Source organism: Haliotis asinina, chromosome 2 (assembly GCF_037392515.1).
Source record: "Haliotis asinina isolate JCU_RB_2024 chromosome 2, JCU_Hal_asi_v2, whole genome shotgun sequence".
Lineage (NCBI taxonomy): Eukaryota > Metazoa > Mollusca > Gastropoda > Lepetellida > Haliotidae > Haliotis > Haliotis asinina.
The window spans coordinates 93,631,710-93,649,354 of NC_090281.1; the positions used below are offsets into that span (position 1 = coordinate 93,631,710).

Sequence of the window (17,645 nt, forward strand, 5' to 3'; positions counted from 1 at the left end):
GCCTATATAGTTATAGAGTATCCCTGCCCACAGTATCTTTCGCTGTTCAAATCATATGTTAATGGTTAAATATGGAAGACGTTTACATCTTGCATGCAACAAATGTTTGAGTCCCTTGTCTGTTATTTCTATGACGGAATCCGATTACCGTTTTTGACTTGAATGTCCATTCTATCACGATTAAGAGCATCTCTCATACCTGGTTTTCATCATGTACTTCCTTCCGTATCTACCACTGACGATCAAAGCTATCACACGATACTTGTTACCCTGACTGGTGCTTGGCATGTACATAAAACAAGCAGTTTGTCTCCTGTCACTCTCCTGTTTGCCTGTTTTGGAGCGAAGTATCTATGTTGAACTAGGGCATATGTCAGTAGGGTATCTTGGTAAAACTGAACGATATCCAGACAAACCAGAAACAACAAACACTTATTCATTTATATGTAAGAATGAAATGCTTAAATGTAAATGCCTGTCATAAGAAGCGACAAACGGATTGGGGGCACAGCCTCCCAGACATGGCTGATGCATGTCATAGTATCCCAACTGGGTAGGTCAATGTCCATGATTTGCTTGTTATACACACTGTCCTCATGTAGCTTGAATATTGCTGAGTATGGTGTTAAACACAACAAACAAAACGCAGTGAAATAAACCTTGAATGTGACATTAAAACAAATGCAGCATTTACGTTGATTCTCTTGGACAGATCTTGCTGATAAAATTACAAAGAGGCCAGCAAACAAAAAGTACTATCTGAAACAAAAGCCCAACCAAGATTTGAGACTTGAATTTACATGTATTTATTTTCACCAGCATGAGAGAAATTATTTTCCCAGTGATGTAATCAGGTAAATAAATCCATACAATTATTATGACCATTGTTCATACCAGACAGCAGTAACTACCGTGCTAACACTTCACCTGTTCATTCTTAGTTTTTCAAAAACCACAATATTTACTCATGATACTCTGCGATATTGGTCTAAAATTTGACTTTTATACTTTTAGCCCCCAAACACTGACCAACTCCAATGGTGAGACACACCAAGCAATATGACTTCCTCCTCTAGGTGTCTTCAACTTAACTGAGAGAACTGTCTCTGTATATCAGCAGTCGTAGGGTAGCACTAATTCATCTCAATCTTGATTCACTGAGCACTCACATGGTCTAGCTACATAACCAGTTTATCAGCTGGAGACAATGTCTCACTTTTATTTCAAGTAGAGTAGAAATATGTTCATAAGGAACACACTTACAACAAACAGATAGATTTAACATTATAACCATCGTTCACTGTATTTGTACACTGTGTCATCCTTGAGTCAAAAACTGGCAATGAACTGTGAGGTTTGGTTCGTCTTTAAGTATTTAGGATCAGACTAGAGCAAATTAGTCACATGTAAAACAATTACACAGAATAGACTAGTATATATTCAAATATTGTTACTTAGGCAGAGCTTTGATTTAGTGCTTTGCTACTTGCACTGGTGCAACCCGATATTACCAAGTGCAACCTAGTTATCAAGCTAAATTGCACCAGGTGCAACTCAAGTTTTGAGCTGAATAAAACATCTAAACAATTGCATCATCATACTGCAATAAAATGAGTGCATCTGGATTTTGCCTGTTGCAACTAGGTTTCTATCGTAGTCTGCACCTTGTGAAAGCACGTTAACATCTCTCAGATCAAGCCCTGTTAGGGGTAAATGGCTTGTTTTATACTTAGGCAATTCGAATCATACTTCCACAGCAGTTCATTATTTTCACAAGACTTTACACCTTTTCAGGTCCATTGCAAGCAGCATTATTCATCAGTATAATCCCCACATTAAGTCAACACACAGACGACTGAAACGAAATAAGGTTGCAAATCTATGCTCGCATGATTCAATGTCAATCAAAATTCCCGTTCTTTTGCAAACAGTACCAGTGGAAAATGGTATAGCAACATAAATGCAATAATCTAATATCAGCAAAATCCTAAATCCTAAATGCATCCAAAGAAGTTACCAACAAATATCAACCAAAGGTGCTATCAAACACAAAACGGGTATGGGCAATACATGTTATTACACTGGGTGCAATAAATATTAATAGGCTTTCCATTGCATATTATTGTCCAAATAGTACACGGACAAACAGTTCCTGTACATCTGAATGTAGACCTCCAGTACAGTGTACACCCACTCTTTCAGCCCTCTATTGAAAACTACTTGAATCATGTTTTCCTCCTATTCTGACCCAGTATTCATTGTTACTAATCTGATATGCTTAGGATACCTGAGATAACGTAGAAGTATTTAACAAAGAATGCACTGCTTAGGCTATCATAAAACAAATTAAAGCAGTTGCACAAAAACAGAACTTAATCCTGATTATGAAACAGTGCCACAAACACAGACATCTAAATAAATGATACATTATCTTTGGATGCCACTTTGTGCTAAGCGAAAAACAATAAATGATGGATATTAAAGCCCATTCAAGCCTAGAATTCAACTTTGTTTACATCAAGTAATTTGCATTTCAAAACCCTTGGAAAAACATGCTAAGGACTGAAATATGAATATCATGATTAAACCATGAACACAATACATGTTGCAAGTAGACAAAACATTAAGAAACCCCTTAATGCCTTTACAGTTCAACACCATGAATCTGACTGTGATGTAATACATGAACCTTAAATAGAGAAACCAGTTATAATGTATTTTCAAACTGTTATTTACCAATACATGTACTTCATAGAAAATCATCTATTTTATGAGAAATGATATTTCTCCACATATAGCTACAAAATCTGTATGGCAAGTATCATTCCCTACTGAATTTGTAACAATCCTTTCATTATAGCAATAGGCAGAATGGCAGGTATGTTTCTTCTAAATCCCCAAAATACTTTGATGTGTTTTACTGTCCTGTCCACAAGCATAGCTAAAGTAACTTTTACAACTTCCCCTACTAATAACAAAAAAAGAATACACAAAATATCTACACTATTATGTAAATCTATTGGGATCATACTGAAGAGTGTAACATAAATGAAATCCAAAATATTGAAACAACATCATTCATCATGATCAATACCATAACTGAATTCTTATAATAACTATTGTCCAACTTAAAAATTCAGCAAATCCAAGTCATGAATTTCTATGCAATATTTCATACATATACATATATATACTAAAATTGTCTCCATCAATATTACTAAATCTTATATATATATATATATACTACTGTGTAAAAACCTTCACAGCGACTTTCTTCGGTTGATAAGTTCCTTCTTACAGTGCCTCCCTACAAGTTAAAGACTGTTGGTGTCAGATCACTGTACTGTCGGTTATGGACCACTCCTTCAAAACATCAAATGTGGCCCCTATTCCATGTTCAATTCTATGTTAAGAGCCTCTAACCTAATTAAGCATGCATCTACTGAGAACTTGTTCCCAAGGTGTGTAGGTACATGCAGCCTTTTCACTATTATCATCTCAACTAAACATAGTGTAGGAGTCAGGTCCTATTAATTTAACATCTCAGAATTGTTTTCTCTTGATTCAACACACTTAAGGTGTTGTAGTCATAAATAGTGACAATATGTTACAGAATGGACTGATCCTGTACAACCGGTATTGAATTTGTACTGCCAGCTCCACGAAGACATTATATCCTTATGTACACTGTACAGCCATTATCACAATGACATTAAAGCACTACTATTGACATATATACAGTCAGGTTCAGAAACATCAGGACTTGACAATAGGTGAGTTCTGTATAGCAGCCTGCTGGAGGACGGGCAGAAGCAGCTGGAAGCCATCTTGTATGTATGTGGACGAGTTGGACGCCTGTAACGAGAGTCAGTCAACTGGATTCTTATCTTGCTACTCCCAGTTTGGACATGTGACCCTGCCCTTTACATCTGACTGTTGCCAATCAAGTTGAGGCATTTGAAGATCAGACAGTACTGTTACCTCAGTTTAGCAAAATCTTACATGAGCCCCTGTTCCATTCAAAACACTTATGGCTAAAAGTTTAGAGAGAAAATATAGTTAAAGAGAATGTTACAAATTTAAGTGAAATAGAGTGAGGGAACAGAGTGTAGGGAGAAATTGTGTGGGATGACAGGTGGGGTGTCCAAGGAATGAAACATTCCAAAATTTGATGCTAGACCATGAGACCAGTGAAGGGACAATAATTAGTGGTCCTGTATTTGGGGAGTGAGAGGTTGGGGTAGAGGAAAGGGGAGGTAAGGACATGTAGGGAACAGAGAGAGTGAGTAAGGAGATGAGGGCCAACAGACTACAACGTGGCTATTTTCATGTACTATGTCAACTTCCCCTATGAGTAGATCTGTCTCAGCAACTCTTTACACTTATGGCTAAAGTGACACATCTCCATCTTAATAGTGCCTCGGGTCTACTTGATTAGAATTGAGGACATGTTTTACAACGTGCCACTCACCTCCAGATACACGTTGGTGACGAGGGGTGTCACAACAGAAGCGTCCTCCAGATCCTCCTGGTGAAAACGAATTAAGTAATAAATACTGCATTGCTAAAATACAAACACCTCAATTTTGGACTCTTGGGGAAGTCACATTCTGGATAGTTTGAGACAATTACTCCTTAGTTTGCTCCACCCTAACCCATTCACCTGCATGATGCAGACACATGGAGCTGTGATAGAGGTCAGTTACCATGGGTATGTAAGTCCCAGATATAAGAAATATCTGGGAGATCAATTGGATGAGGGTTTGAATAACTGACATACTGATGAAGGAGTCAAACTTACTCACTCTTATACTAGGTTGTATAACTGAGGCACAGTTTGTAATGTTTTACCCTTGGCATCTAAAATTACAGTATCAGATCAAAGGTAATTGATTAAAAAATGTCTCTGCAGCACACAAACCTAACAACTTGATAATCAAGTTCAACATATTAATAAATCTCAACATATCAGAGTAATCCTAACATCAAGGTGATTGTAAATCCCATACCGAAACACTGAGTTATGACAATCTGAGGTCGTTCTGTACAGTCTAGAGATCTGAATGAGATTGTTGAAAGATTCCTCATTACATCCACAGGACATGAAGACATACAATCCCACATTTCCCTGGGGGCCTGGAATCTACTAAAGGGTACTTACGCTGACTTTGTGCAGACACTGAGTGAACTTGGTGGAGAGAATTGAGATTTCTGTGCAAAGAACCTGGGTCAAACTGTAAAATTAACACAACAAAACTAAGATAAAACATGCCATGCAATAAACTGAGATAAAATTAAACCTGGTGTTCGTTTTCCCAATCTAATGTCCCTCACAACAGAATGTTATATAAAGTGAGGGGTCAGCGAAATACCATACTAGTTCTGATTCCAACCTTAACAATCTTAACAATCTAAAAAGCCTCAGCAAGATTATAACCAAATGAAGTTAGCTGTGACTAGTACACTGAACCCTGGCTGTCTATCCCTTCTGGAGTGCTGAAAGGAGAAAGATCTGCAATTTCCACAATTGTGTAACATGTTATTACTGGACTAGTGATTGAAAGGGTAGCTAAATGAAACCCACTGACCCACATGACAAATCTTGTAAGTGTAGATCAAACAATCCAGTGACTGACAGTGTGCATGACCAGCAATGCACTGCATACTGTGCGACGGCTACTCCTTCTGCTGCCTCAAGTCTGACCGCTGATGGGGTGGCAGAGAGGTTACTACTTCCCACCACCATGAAGATCCAGACTAGAATTGTTCTTTAGTAACTCATGCTAGTCTTTACAGTCATATATCAGGACTGGGTCATTGTCTCCTGTCTGTATGTAATGTTAGTCACTGGATTGTCCGCTCTAGCTACAATATACATATACATCATATACAGTGGAATCAGCCAATCCAGACTCTTTGAAAACCTGTTTTCTACATAATCCTGGCTATTATGAGTCTTGGAAAAGTGTTCTTAATCATAAGATTAACACTTGCTTTATAATCTGGACTCTCTCAGTTACTGGTTACAGACTAAAATAACAGTCCCGACAAGCAGCTTGGTATGAGAAAATTATTTACAATAATATACGGTAACTCATCATGGCAGTGTTTATGGTAACTGACAAATGACTAATCTGGACTGCTTCATAATCCGGACAAACGAGTTGGTCCCAAGCCAGTCTGTAACAGATTCCACTGTAGTTAAAATACTGCTGAGCAGGACTGTAACCAACAACTCGTACCTGGCAAGACTCTTTGAGCGGTTCTGGTAGGGAGTGTCAGTGTCTTGTTGAAGCAGGATCAGCTCCCCGGCCTTGTGGAACTGCTCCACAGACTTGGCTGTGAGCTCTGCCAGAGCCTCTATAGCAGTGTGGAAAATCTCCTGAAACACACAATGCTAATACAGTAGTTACAAGGCTATGTGACTAGTGGTCAGTCAAACCTCTAAATGATCAGTTATGAGTACTGTGTCATGACATGCAAATGATCTTATACAGAAGTTGATCTATCCTTCAAAAAGTACACTAATATGTTAGCCCGAGACAAGTAAATTGTGCACAGCACATCTAAATATCCAGTGGAGTCTGAGTATTTGAGGAATAGTTCTATAGCAGTTCCTAATGCTCTAATATTCCATCAAACTGGAAACAAACAAACCTGATCTAAACAAGGTGAGCATTTTTGTCTTGTTCCTATAGGAATACCTAAACTATGAGAAACGCCTTTACGGGGAGACAAGGTTTGTCCAAGTCCTCTGAACTCACAAAAGCACTGTTTCAATAGCTGTAATATACATCCTACCAGGAATGATTCCTTGACTTGGAAAGGTTAGAAGTCTCAAGCACTTGCCACAGGTGAGCAGGTTCTACTGCTATAGAAACACTGAATTTTAGCAGCCTAGGAGACTCAATGATTTCTCTGTATGGTAACCATGGTAACTAGTCTTACTTTTGGTTCTGTTATCTTCTTCTCTTCTCCTTCAGGAGGATCAGCGTAAAAGTCGATGATCCACTTTCGGATTTTCTCCTGGACCTGCAATCAAGGACAAAGCACATCCCAAGAAGTTTATTATTTATGTACAGGGTTTTATCTTGTGATTCCATACTGAGTTCCTTTGGCAGAAGACTGGTATTTTGTTTACAACTAGGATTATTTTCAGTTATTTTTTTAAAACATTCATCAATATTTTATCCTTACACTAAACCAAAGCACTACATCCTCTTCCTCTACAATTCATTTTAACAGTGAAACAACAGCCACTTCTACAAAGTACAGTGCACTCTGTCTAATTCGGATTAACTTGGGACCGACTAAAAAGTCTGAATTAGAGGGCATTCTGAGCTACACAGAAATTCCCTAAATCAATATCTGAAGGCTCGAATTATTCCCTTGTCAAGAGTGAGCGAGTGAGGTTAGTTTTACGCCGCACTCAGCAATATTCCAGCTATATGGCGGCGGTCTGTAAATAATCGAGCCTGGACCAGACAACCCAGTGATCAACAGCATGAGCATAGATCTGCGCAAGTGGGAACCAATGACATGTGTCAACCAAGCCAGCAAGTCTGACCACCCGATCCCGTTAGTCGCCTCTTACCACAAGCATAGTGGCCTTTTATGGCAAGCATGGTTTGCTGAAGGTCTATTCTACCCCGGACCTTCATAGGTCCCCTCTTCACGAGGTTGTAAAACTGATGTTGTGTTGGTTGGAAGATACTTTGCTGTAACATTGTTAATGAATTTTGATCACTAGTACTAGTAGTACATGTGACCAATATCAATAAAGCTATCCTTGGTAAGCTATAAATACAACTGACTTCCTGTATTATTACTGTGATCACAAGCATACCTGGAGGTATTTACAAATCTTGCATGTACACAAACCATTAACGATATTCTTGAAGATAACATACAGTGTTATTGACAGGAAATTTTGGTCCAAAATCCAAAATAATGAGAGTCCGTGATACAGAGCCTTTTCATTACGACAACAAAGAAGGATTATGTCAGAAATTTAGGTTCAGTCTAGTACACACTGCAATCCGAGAAAGACTGAGTCTGAGTTAGACAGAATGCACTGTAAAGACATTATTAACTAGATCAATAAAAACATGGATTGGGCCAGGTTGTTTTTACAGTTTGGCAATATTTTTCAGCAGATTTGGGGCCTAAATATTAGCCTCAGAGTAGGTCTTGACAATTTTCGAGTATGGACCTTTAAAAATATATCAGATGCTTAAATCATTGAAGTTGAATTTCAAAAACATGCAACATAAAATTATGAGACCTTATTGAGTTTGTCTGGTGTTGTGCCCAAGTGAAGTTCAGACAAGTGGTCGGTGATCAGCTTGAAAAACTCGTGTTCCTGACGCTCCTCTGTCAACATCAAAATGTGACTGGTTATCCATCTGCAGCTTGTCAACATGTAAAATTGCAGTCCTACAGTAACATACATGTACTCTGTTGTTTTGGATGTTTCATGGATCAAATTCTAAATTGGAATGAGAAAGGAATGAAGACACATAGAGAATCTCACTTTCGTGTCTACTGATATCAATTATATCAACACTCATTGAAAAGGTTACAAATATCCTAGGCTTGATTTTATCAATGATTGTTGATATACTTGATATCAGCTGACACGAGAGTGAGATTCTATTTATCATAAAAACTGATTCTTCATTAGTTTTCAAAGAAAAATGTACTTCTCTCTACACAGTACTGCCATTAGACGTGCAGTGCAGCAATGTCATATTATTGTGACATCATCAAGTTCATAAGGTCATAGTACTGTCAGGGCATTGCACAAAACCTACTGCCAAAACGATAGCTCCTAGGAGACATCGTTTGATCTTACACAAATGATATCGCCTGTGGAACACAGTCTTGGATGATAAATCACTTTAGATCCATACCATAGTCCGTGTCATCCAGCTCGAATATGTTCTTGATGTCAATGAGTAGTGGTTTCAGCTGTCGGATGGTGTCATCTGGCAGTGATGACAGAAGGGCCTGTACCTTCTTCTCACTCTGGTTAGACAGAATCTCTAGTGCCTCCAGGTGGGCCATGCCTGAAACAACAATGATACAGAACAATTGCTATCATGTGATACAGGATCTAGCAATGACATTCTGTTGTAAATATGGAAATGATGTGCTCACTTTGCAAATAGATTTGCTGTACAACACACTGGGGTTCAGTTTTAATGTCACTTCTTAAATCACTAGAATATTGCTGACAGCCTCATTTAGCAACCCATCTCCTCACCCTGAAAGTCCTCAAACAGTGCCCCGTAGTTGTGCTTCCGAGCTTCTTCCTGTTCCTCCTCATGTATCGCTTGCTGCTCTGCCCGCTCCTTTGCTTCTCGCAACATGGACGACAGATTCTGCTTTTTGCCACCATCAAACATCACCTGCTTTGTCTTCTTGAAACCAGGGTCATGGTCTGACAACACGTTGATGGTTTTCTTGCCAATATTCTCTAAGACGTCAATGCCGCCTGTAGCAAGAGCCTCCACTGCATCTAGTGAGCCTGACACCAGAGACTTACCCTGGAGGCAAACACTTTAGTTTAATACTGGAATCGATTAGGACTTAGCACTGGATAAAGTGCTCATACTATCTTAGCCAGACATTGGGGATTTTCAATTCTTTGAAGAGTCTCTTCCTCAGTCACATAACGTGCGACCTGAAGAGAGGCATACCAGGTGGTGACCCATGGTGTGTGTGTGTGCATGTGTGTGTGTGTGCATGCTTATGGTGTGTGTCTGATACATACTTCTGTCATAAGATGAATTAATAACACATAACTTGTGTCATAGTGATCAAAAACTGCCCTGCCCTGCCACCTTTCCTCTGGAAGGGACACTCCTGCACCCAAACCTTCAATGGATATATCAATAATATACGGTGAACACAGATCCGATACCAATGACCAGTTACTGACTTGGTCAGGGTGGCAGGACACAGCTCAGTAGCGCGTGTCTGTGTGTGTGTGACATAGCTTCATATGGCAGCACTGGTGTGACAAAACTCAGGAAGACAGTTAGTGATTCATGCAGTTCAACAATACTATTAACGTGAGACTGGCTTTAGCTATATAACATCACATCTACAAAAGGGCTGATCACTCACAGTGTTCTGAATCTTGCTAGTGAGGCTTGCAACTCCAAAACTGGAGAACCATCCCCCTCCACCCCCTTTCTCCTCCTCCTGACCGCTGTCCACCCGTTCTGCTTGTTCTCCATCATTCACTATTGGTTTGGGCTCAGTAACAACAGCTGCTGGACTGCTGCCACTGCCTCCTGATGACTGGACTTCACTATCACCAGACTGCTTGGCCCCATTCTCATGTGCATCTCCATCTGAAAGGACAGCTGATACTGAAGCTACCCACAACCTGTTTCCCTAACAGTAAAACCATGCATCATGATTGACAGTATGATAATATCATAATAAAAAGAATCCCTTGTTACAGAATTGAAATCTCTCTCATAAGATGACAATAAGTCCTCGAATTCAACTTCACCTTAAAAAGACTGCAATACAATCAAGTCACACTGGTAATTTTACCTTGATCAGGATCAAGAGTGTTCTGAAACTGTACAGATAATCCATGCTGTGATTGGACAAATATCTCTATTGAACGCAAACTGATTTACTCTAGTAATCAATCAGATGGGATGAATAAATGATGATGATGATTTTACACCTTAGTTCACTAGTGAATCACTGGACACTTTACACTTGCAACCAGCCCTCTTCCTAAGCTGTGTGGGTTAATTTATTACATGATGAGATTGAGAACATACCTTCTTCTTGGGCCTGTAACTTCCCCTCTTCCTCAAGCCTGGCGATCTCCTCTGGTGGTGGTGCACCCAGTGAAGACTCCACAGATTCCACAATGGTGTGGAAACCTTCACCTGATTGCACAATCAAACAACAGGCCAGTTAACCAGTATCTTGTATACTGGCTTGCATTAAGTTGTAACGAACCAAATCGAGCTTGTGCTACATATTACAATGGACTCTGTCAATACTGGCAACACTTGGGACCAATAAAAATGCTGGTTTTGACAAAGTGCTGGTATAGGCAGTTTGCCTCATGACGCTGACGCACAATGGAAGTTGTACTGTCTCGTTACCATTAACAACATGTTTGAATAAGATACAAGGCAGTGCAAGAATGCAGTCACACTCCCCATTTCTGAATAATCTTGGGCAGTAACCACGAATTGTGTTGTTACATCATTTGGACCTTACTGCATCAAACGGTTGCGCCGTCTTTCATGTGCCGCTTTTTACGGATTCGTTTTCATTACAATTTGTTCATTGGGACTTGTAAACCATGCCGATATCCGGAGTAGACAGAAGTCGATGTTCACAGATGATGATAATTAAGCGCATTTCTGCTGGGACTGAAATTTTGTGCCATTATAGACAGAATGCTGATATTGCAAGAGTCCACTGTATCTACATTTACCAAAAATGGTTGCCTTCAAAACACTCAGTGCACAGTATGAATTTCATGTTTGAAACTGAATAAAACAATGTCTAAAAACCACGAAAGCAGGTCCATGCTAGGCAAACTGCTGTTGGATGGCATAAACAGCAATCCAAGCAGCCAGCACCCCAGCAGTATCCATAGCAACTCAAATAGATTGTTATGATAACCATCCAGTAGGTTCATGTTTGTCAAAAGATCATTGCTGAAACAGAAATGGAGAACTAGGTGTCTTTTCCTGATATTGAAACAAATTGGCACCACAGTAAATCACTTTTAATGTACAACAGTATATCCTGTGTATTACAATATGGACCCTTACGGTGAGATTGTATGTTTTTGTCCTCATTACACACAATCCCCATCATGATCACATCACTATGACACTATATCACACCATGATCACATCACTGTGATACTGTATCACAACATTATGACACTGTATGATGTATCACATCACCATGACACTGTATCACACCATGATCACATCACTATGACTCTGGATCACGGCGCTATGACTCTGTATCACAGCACAATCACACTGTTTCACACCACTATGACATCACCTTAACAATGTATCACACTACTATGACACCACTATGAGTATGACACTACATCACACTACTATGACACCACTATGGCACTGTAACACCCCACGATCACATCATCATGACTCTATATTGCAGCACTATGACACTGTCAAACAGCCACATCACAATGACTATCACAGCACTGTATCATAGCATTAGGACATCACTATGACATGGTATCACAGCACTATGACATGGTATCACAGTACTATGACACTGTATCACAGCTACAACACTGTAGCACTATGACACTGTATCACAGCACTATGACACTGTATCACAGCACTATGACATTGTATCACAGTACCATGAGACCATAGCATCATGCATTGAACAGACCAGTAACTCACCAACTTGACTTGTGAAGGTGGACACTGATGATGACGCTGCTGTCAGCAATGATGATCCCCAACCTCCCCAGCCCCAGCTTCCAGATTCCTGTAACCATAGCAACAACACTTTATCATCTGTCTCATAATCTGCGATACTTCTATAAACATGTCACATGATTCACCATGACATTGTGCATTTATCACGTGTATTTGCCTGAGTGAGTCAGTGAGTGAGTGAGTTTAGTTTTACACCATTTTTTAGCAATATTCCAGCAATATCACGGCGGGTGACACCAGAAAATGGGCTTCACACATTGTACCCATGTGGGGAATCGCTGAAAGCATTGATGTATGTACAGGTCATACACCTCATTTTGCAACGCATATATATCAAGCATTTGACACTTGGTTACATAGAAAAATAAAGCTGGCAACATGATACTACTAAGTCATGGATCAAAGCTGGATAAAAACAAGTGTGCTCATGTCAACTCAACCTATTTTCTGAAAATCCTTTTCCTTTTAAGTCTACTTGGCCAAAATTAATTATGTAATGTTGTTACTTTTCACATTAAAGAAATCACTGGGATACTTAGAAAGACTCCTGTAAACTATTAAACAAACCTGCTTCTCTGGCTTTTCTTCCTGAACCTTGGCTATGTCCTCTTTATTCCCTGCATCTACCTGAGCACGGGGGATACTCTGAGGATTAGGGGATGCGACCTGAGATGGTGGGGTAGGTGTTTTCTCTGGTGTACCACTACTCCGGTCTTCCTGACCTACAGACTCCCAGTCAGGTTTGGCAGCAGTTGTCTCCCCTTCAGATGCAGCTGGGTTTGAACTTCCCCTTCCATCTCTGTTGTCACCATCACTGGACTTAGATTCCTCAACATCTTGTGTTTCAGGTTTTACCTCCAGTTTTTCAGTGCTTGATTTCTCTTTTCCTGTTCCTGTTTTCTCAGACTGCTCCTTACCACTTTTCTTGGTCTCTGTGTTACCAGTCTGTGGTTTCCCACTTTTCTCTGTCCCTGTACCAGCAGCCTGTGATGTATCACTCTTCTGATCAGCCTTCACATTAGAAGATTTCTTTGACTCTTCTCTGCCAGGGTCTTTTTGGGAGTCATTATTGGCATTCTTCTTCCCACCCTTTTTGCCCTTTTTCTTTTGATTCCTTGTGGACTCTTTCTTGGGTGGTTGTGCAGGTACAGGAGTTGCTGCAGCATCACCACCCTTCGTCTCTGCTTTGCCTCCCTTCTCGGCCTGATCCCCTTCATCAGCACTAGCGAATGCTGCCTCATCATCCGTGTCAGACATGGTGCCTCACTAGCACAACCTGAACACATCAAAATAAAGACATTGTCATGTTAAGTCTCAAACCCAGACAAAACATATCACAGAGCTCCAAATATGATGTACCTCAGGTTCTGTACTCACTGTATTTTTTGGAGTGGGTATTATGAATGTTGAGTGGGTATTTCATTTTCTGTTAGCCATTGCTTTCAAATATGTGGGTATTTCAGTGATTTTACTCACCTAAGCATATGTCATTGATTAAATTTACTAAGCTGGTATGCACTGCCTTCTGTCATACCTAATCAAAACCTAAATCAAAAACTTAAATGTAATCAGTTGTCAGTGGAAATGATTTCATAACAATCACTCTTCCAATACTGACACTACTAGTGCAAGTACAACAGTAATGTCACTAGTCCTATACTAACAGCACAACTTAACCGCAATCGATGTCTTTTTCATCACGAATATATTCTGTACGCATACGTTCTAAACGTTTTGCATAACTAACATTTTCAATGTGTAATTGGTATGCAACATGTAATTTTCTGATTAAAAGTGATATTTTGTACTTATTCTGACTCATGCTATTACAGAAAAGCAAGCATAAATCAAAACAAATATTTTTCAATGCATTATTTTGGCTATTTTTCCTATACATATATTATCCGGGTATTCAACTTATCTAGGCCTCTGATATCAGTTATGTGGTGTACATAAACCATACTAACACTATACACCACTACTCTACTGAACTTTGAACTCAAATGACATATCAATAGAAAAATCATACAACATGGCATTGTGTCTGCTGCTTCTTAGAATCTTAATAACCATACTTGTTACTCCTCATATAACTTCCTGACACTGCTCTAGAAATTCATTTCTACGAAACTTATGTGTGTATACCTTAACCCACTAGTCTTTGGAGTTTGTAGCTGCTGCTGCTTGAAAAAAACAAAATGTTTACAAGGTTTACCATGTTCATATTTTCTGTCAAATTTTGGATATGACTTGGTACCTGGCATAGTAGCAATTAAATTGTGTTGGTGGTAGATAATGCTTAATGGATCAGCTGGTGAGAGTCGCTAATTTGTTTGACGACAAATCCACACACCTCAGAAAGTTGGATTACTACATAGGGTATCTACTGATCACCTGACTGTCTAGTCCAGACTTGAATAAATACAGGGTGCCATCATATAAGTTTGTTGAGTGGCACATTTGAAGGTGTAGAAGGAAGTATCAATATTGACAAATTTTACGGACAACAACTTCTTTCATAACGAGAATATCATTTCATTACAAAGTTTCGTATCACTGTTAAGCAGTAATGAAACATGGACCAAAATGGCCTCAACAATTTCATCAAAGCTGTCATGAACTGAAAGCTGTTTCATGAAGCTAAGGTGCCGTCGTGTGTGGTCTGATACAATACCATTTGGTATATCAGCGTATCTCCTTTATATCATAGTTCACTTGTGAAATTAAACCACATTAAAGTCCCACGACAAAATATAATCTTCTGGGTATAGGTAACCAGAGACCATATGTATCATCTTTTATGACCCCTGAGGAGACACACTCCTAAGTACCATCGGCACACTACAACACCAACATTGTCATCATCCTAAACAATAAACAACGGAATTTCAGAGGTCTTACACGATCATACATTCAACCAGCGAAAAGGAAAAACTAAGTCTGCACTTGCGTTTGGCACGGTCACATCATAGGGATTGCGAATGATGACCATCCATAACAAACTAATTTCTATTTTTAGATATGTGGACAAGCACTTGCAGGTAATTATTGAATTTTCCAGTCGTGTTTCACAAACAGTAACATGCACAATTTGTAACAGAGAAACTGTCTGACAAATATGACCACCCTCCTTCCTAAAACTCACCAGATTGTTTACAATATTTGTCCCAGCCACGTCAACTGGCAAAATGTGACTTTGTTGATGTTTGAACGCGCATGCGTTTAGTAAACGGAAGTGGAAATAATGCCATAAAATGGTTGATCATCTCTGTGCGCTAATATCGTAGGTCGATAGAGCTGAGGGTGTTTAACAAGTGTTCGAATGTTCAGAGCTTAATTTAACGATATGTACTTGATTGTCCAATTTACTCGATATATCAATACGACAAAAGGGCATTTTAACTTTAGAAGCATACGTAAAATCCGCGTCTATGCTTTAGTTTATAAATATTTTAATGTGGCTTAGATACGAGTCCGCCGTGCCTTATGAGCTCCCTTTCATGTACGTAGAAGCGCAGAAAAAGACTATGAATTACACAGTGATTTTCCCTTGCATGTCGGAAATAATATTTCCCTGAATACTTAATATTAATTGGCCATATATATCATTAATTTAAAAAGTCGGGGACACTGGACTTGCAAGCTAGATAACATGCAAATGATGAAGCCAAGGAGGAAACAGATGATGAAAAGAAATTAAGCGAAACTGTGACAGTTTATTCCATTCCGCTGTAAGTGTTTCATCTGTATGGATATATGTTACATTTGCTCACATGCACTGGTACTGGCTAGTTAGGGGTATGCACGCAAATTAGAATATGGTATACCAGAAAACTGCATGTACTTATCATAAGGAGTTCGTATGTAGATCGGAACCTCGTTAACCTGAACGACTACCTTCCTCACATATTTCGGACAGGCAACACAACAGAAGTGCACGTCATCGTATCCCAAGTGCGTAGATGCATATACTCGTGCTGTTGATGAAGTCTGGACTTCATGATTTACAGTCCACCGCCGTGTAGCTGGAATATTGCTGAATGTGGCGTTAAACAACAAACAAATAAACCAAAGTGTTGATTCCAAAGTTAAAACTGGAAGTTGAAGGAATTAGTCCGTCAAACTTATGAACAACAAAATGATGGGTCCTAGTTGAAAAGTGTATTCCATAAAATTCAGTACAACTTAACACTGAACTTAACTTAACGACTACCTAAGATACGAGGGGATGTCAATAAGTTTTGAGCCTTGCATAGAAAAACACAAAATATTGGTATGAACCACATTTATTTTTCAGCATAGTCCCTCTGTGAGTCAAGACACTTGTTCCATCTTTCATCACAGGTTACTAACCTAAAGAGAAAATCTTCTGGATTCTTGTTGTATCTGGTTAGCATGGAGTTGCTTATGGTGACCTTTGTTTGCTTCATTTCATCTGTAAGCATTCTTGGCACCCATCTTGCGCACACCTTAGACATGACGAGATGTTCATGAAGAATTGTCTCGATGGATCCGTGTCAAATGCCTGTGGTCTCCTCTAACTCGTGGAGTGTGATTCGACGATTTTCCAGCACAAGTCTATGCACTCAATGTTTTCCTGACTAGTGCTTGTTGTTGGGCGACCTGGACGGGGGTCATCTTCAAGACTCTCTCTACCATGCTTAAATTCATTGACCCATCGTTTGATGGTAGTAGATGAAGGGGAAGACTTCCCATGAACTGCTGAAAGCCTTTCTTGAATGTTCTTCGCCGAGTTTCCTTCAAGAACTAAAAACGTAATTGCTGCTCTATACTCAATTTTATTCATTTTCACTGCCGTGAGGGGAGGGGGGGGGGAGGGGGGGGAGTCTCTTTCTGTCAATGTGAGCTGTTCAATAACTTCTGAGAGTAGGATACCAAAACTTATATGTCACATCAGCTACACCCCAAGGTTCAAAGTCGTACCATAGGCTGTGACACCTGGGTATGAAAAATGCTCAAGGCTCATAACTTATTGACATCCCCTCGTATTACAGTGCAGTACAAATTCAGAGACTGTAGCAGTGATTTTAGCGAATTGAAGACAGAGGTAATAAAAGTGACCTCGTGAACAAGTTTCCACCACAGACATAGACTCAATATCCACATAATGCTTGTATATACTTGTGACTTGAGATGATGGGACAT

The 17,645-nt window shown here is 39.5% G+C and overlaps 1 protein-coding gene across 1 annotated transcript; it reads right to left on the reverse strand.

Annotated features, from left to right (window-relative positions):
• Window positions 1–790: 790 nt before the first annotated feature.
• LOC137274620 (protein FAM114A2-like) lies at window positions 791–15,703 on the reverse strand. The gene is made up of 13 exons (XM_067807916.1): window positions 15,625–15,703; window positions 13,047–13,755; window positions 12,441–12,528; window positions 10,809–10,919; window positions 10,132–10,361; window positions 9,266–9,548; window positions 8,913–9,068; window positions 8,285–8,373; window positions 6,949–7,032; window positions 6,243–6,382; window positions 5,162–5,234; window positions 4,472–4,528; window positions 791–3,855 (listed from the first exon to the last, which is right to left on the reverse strand). The coding sequence occupies exons 2-13, from the start codon at window positions 13,734–13,736 to the stop codon at window positions 3,757–3,759; spliced, it is 2,100 nt and encodes a 699-aa protein (XP_067664017.1). The 5' UTR covers window positions 13,737–13,755; window positions 15,625–15,703; the 3' UTR covers window positions 791–3,756.
• Between the last annotated feature and the right edge of the window lie 1,942 nt (window positions 15,704–17,645).

What these genes read in the sequence shown, in the direction of transcription:
- LOC137274620 (XM_067807916.1), bottom strand. Translation starts at nt 13,736, where the DNA reads ATGTCTGACACGGATGATGAGGCAGCATTCGCTAGTGCTGATGAAGGG. An exon ending in GCTGGATGACACGGACTATG is followed by an intron (nt 8,374 to 8,912) that starts GTATGGATCTAA and finishes TGATGTTGACAG; the next exon opens with AGGAGCGTCAGGAACACGAG. An exon ending in CACCAGACAAACTCAATAAG is followed by an intron (nt 7,033 to 8,284) that starts GTCTCATAATTT and finishes CCTTGATTGCAG; the next exon opens with GTCCAGGAGAAAATCCGAAA.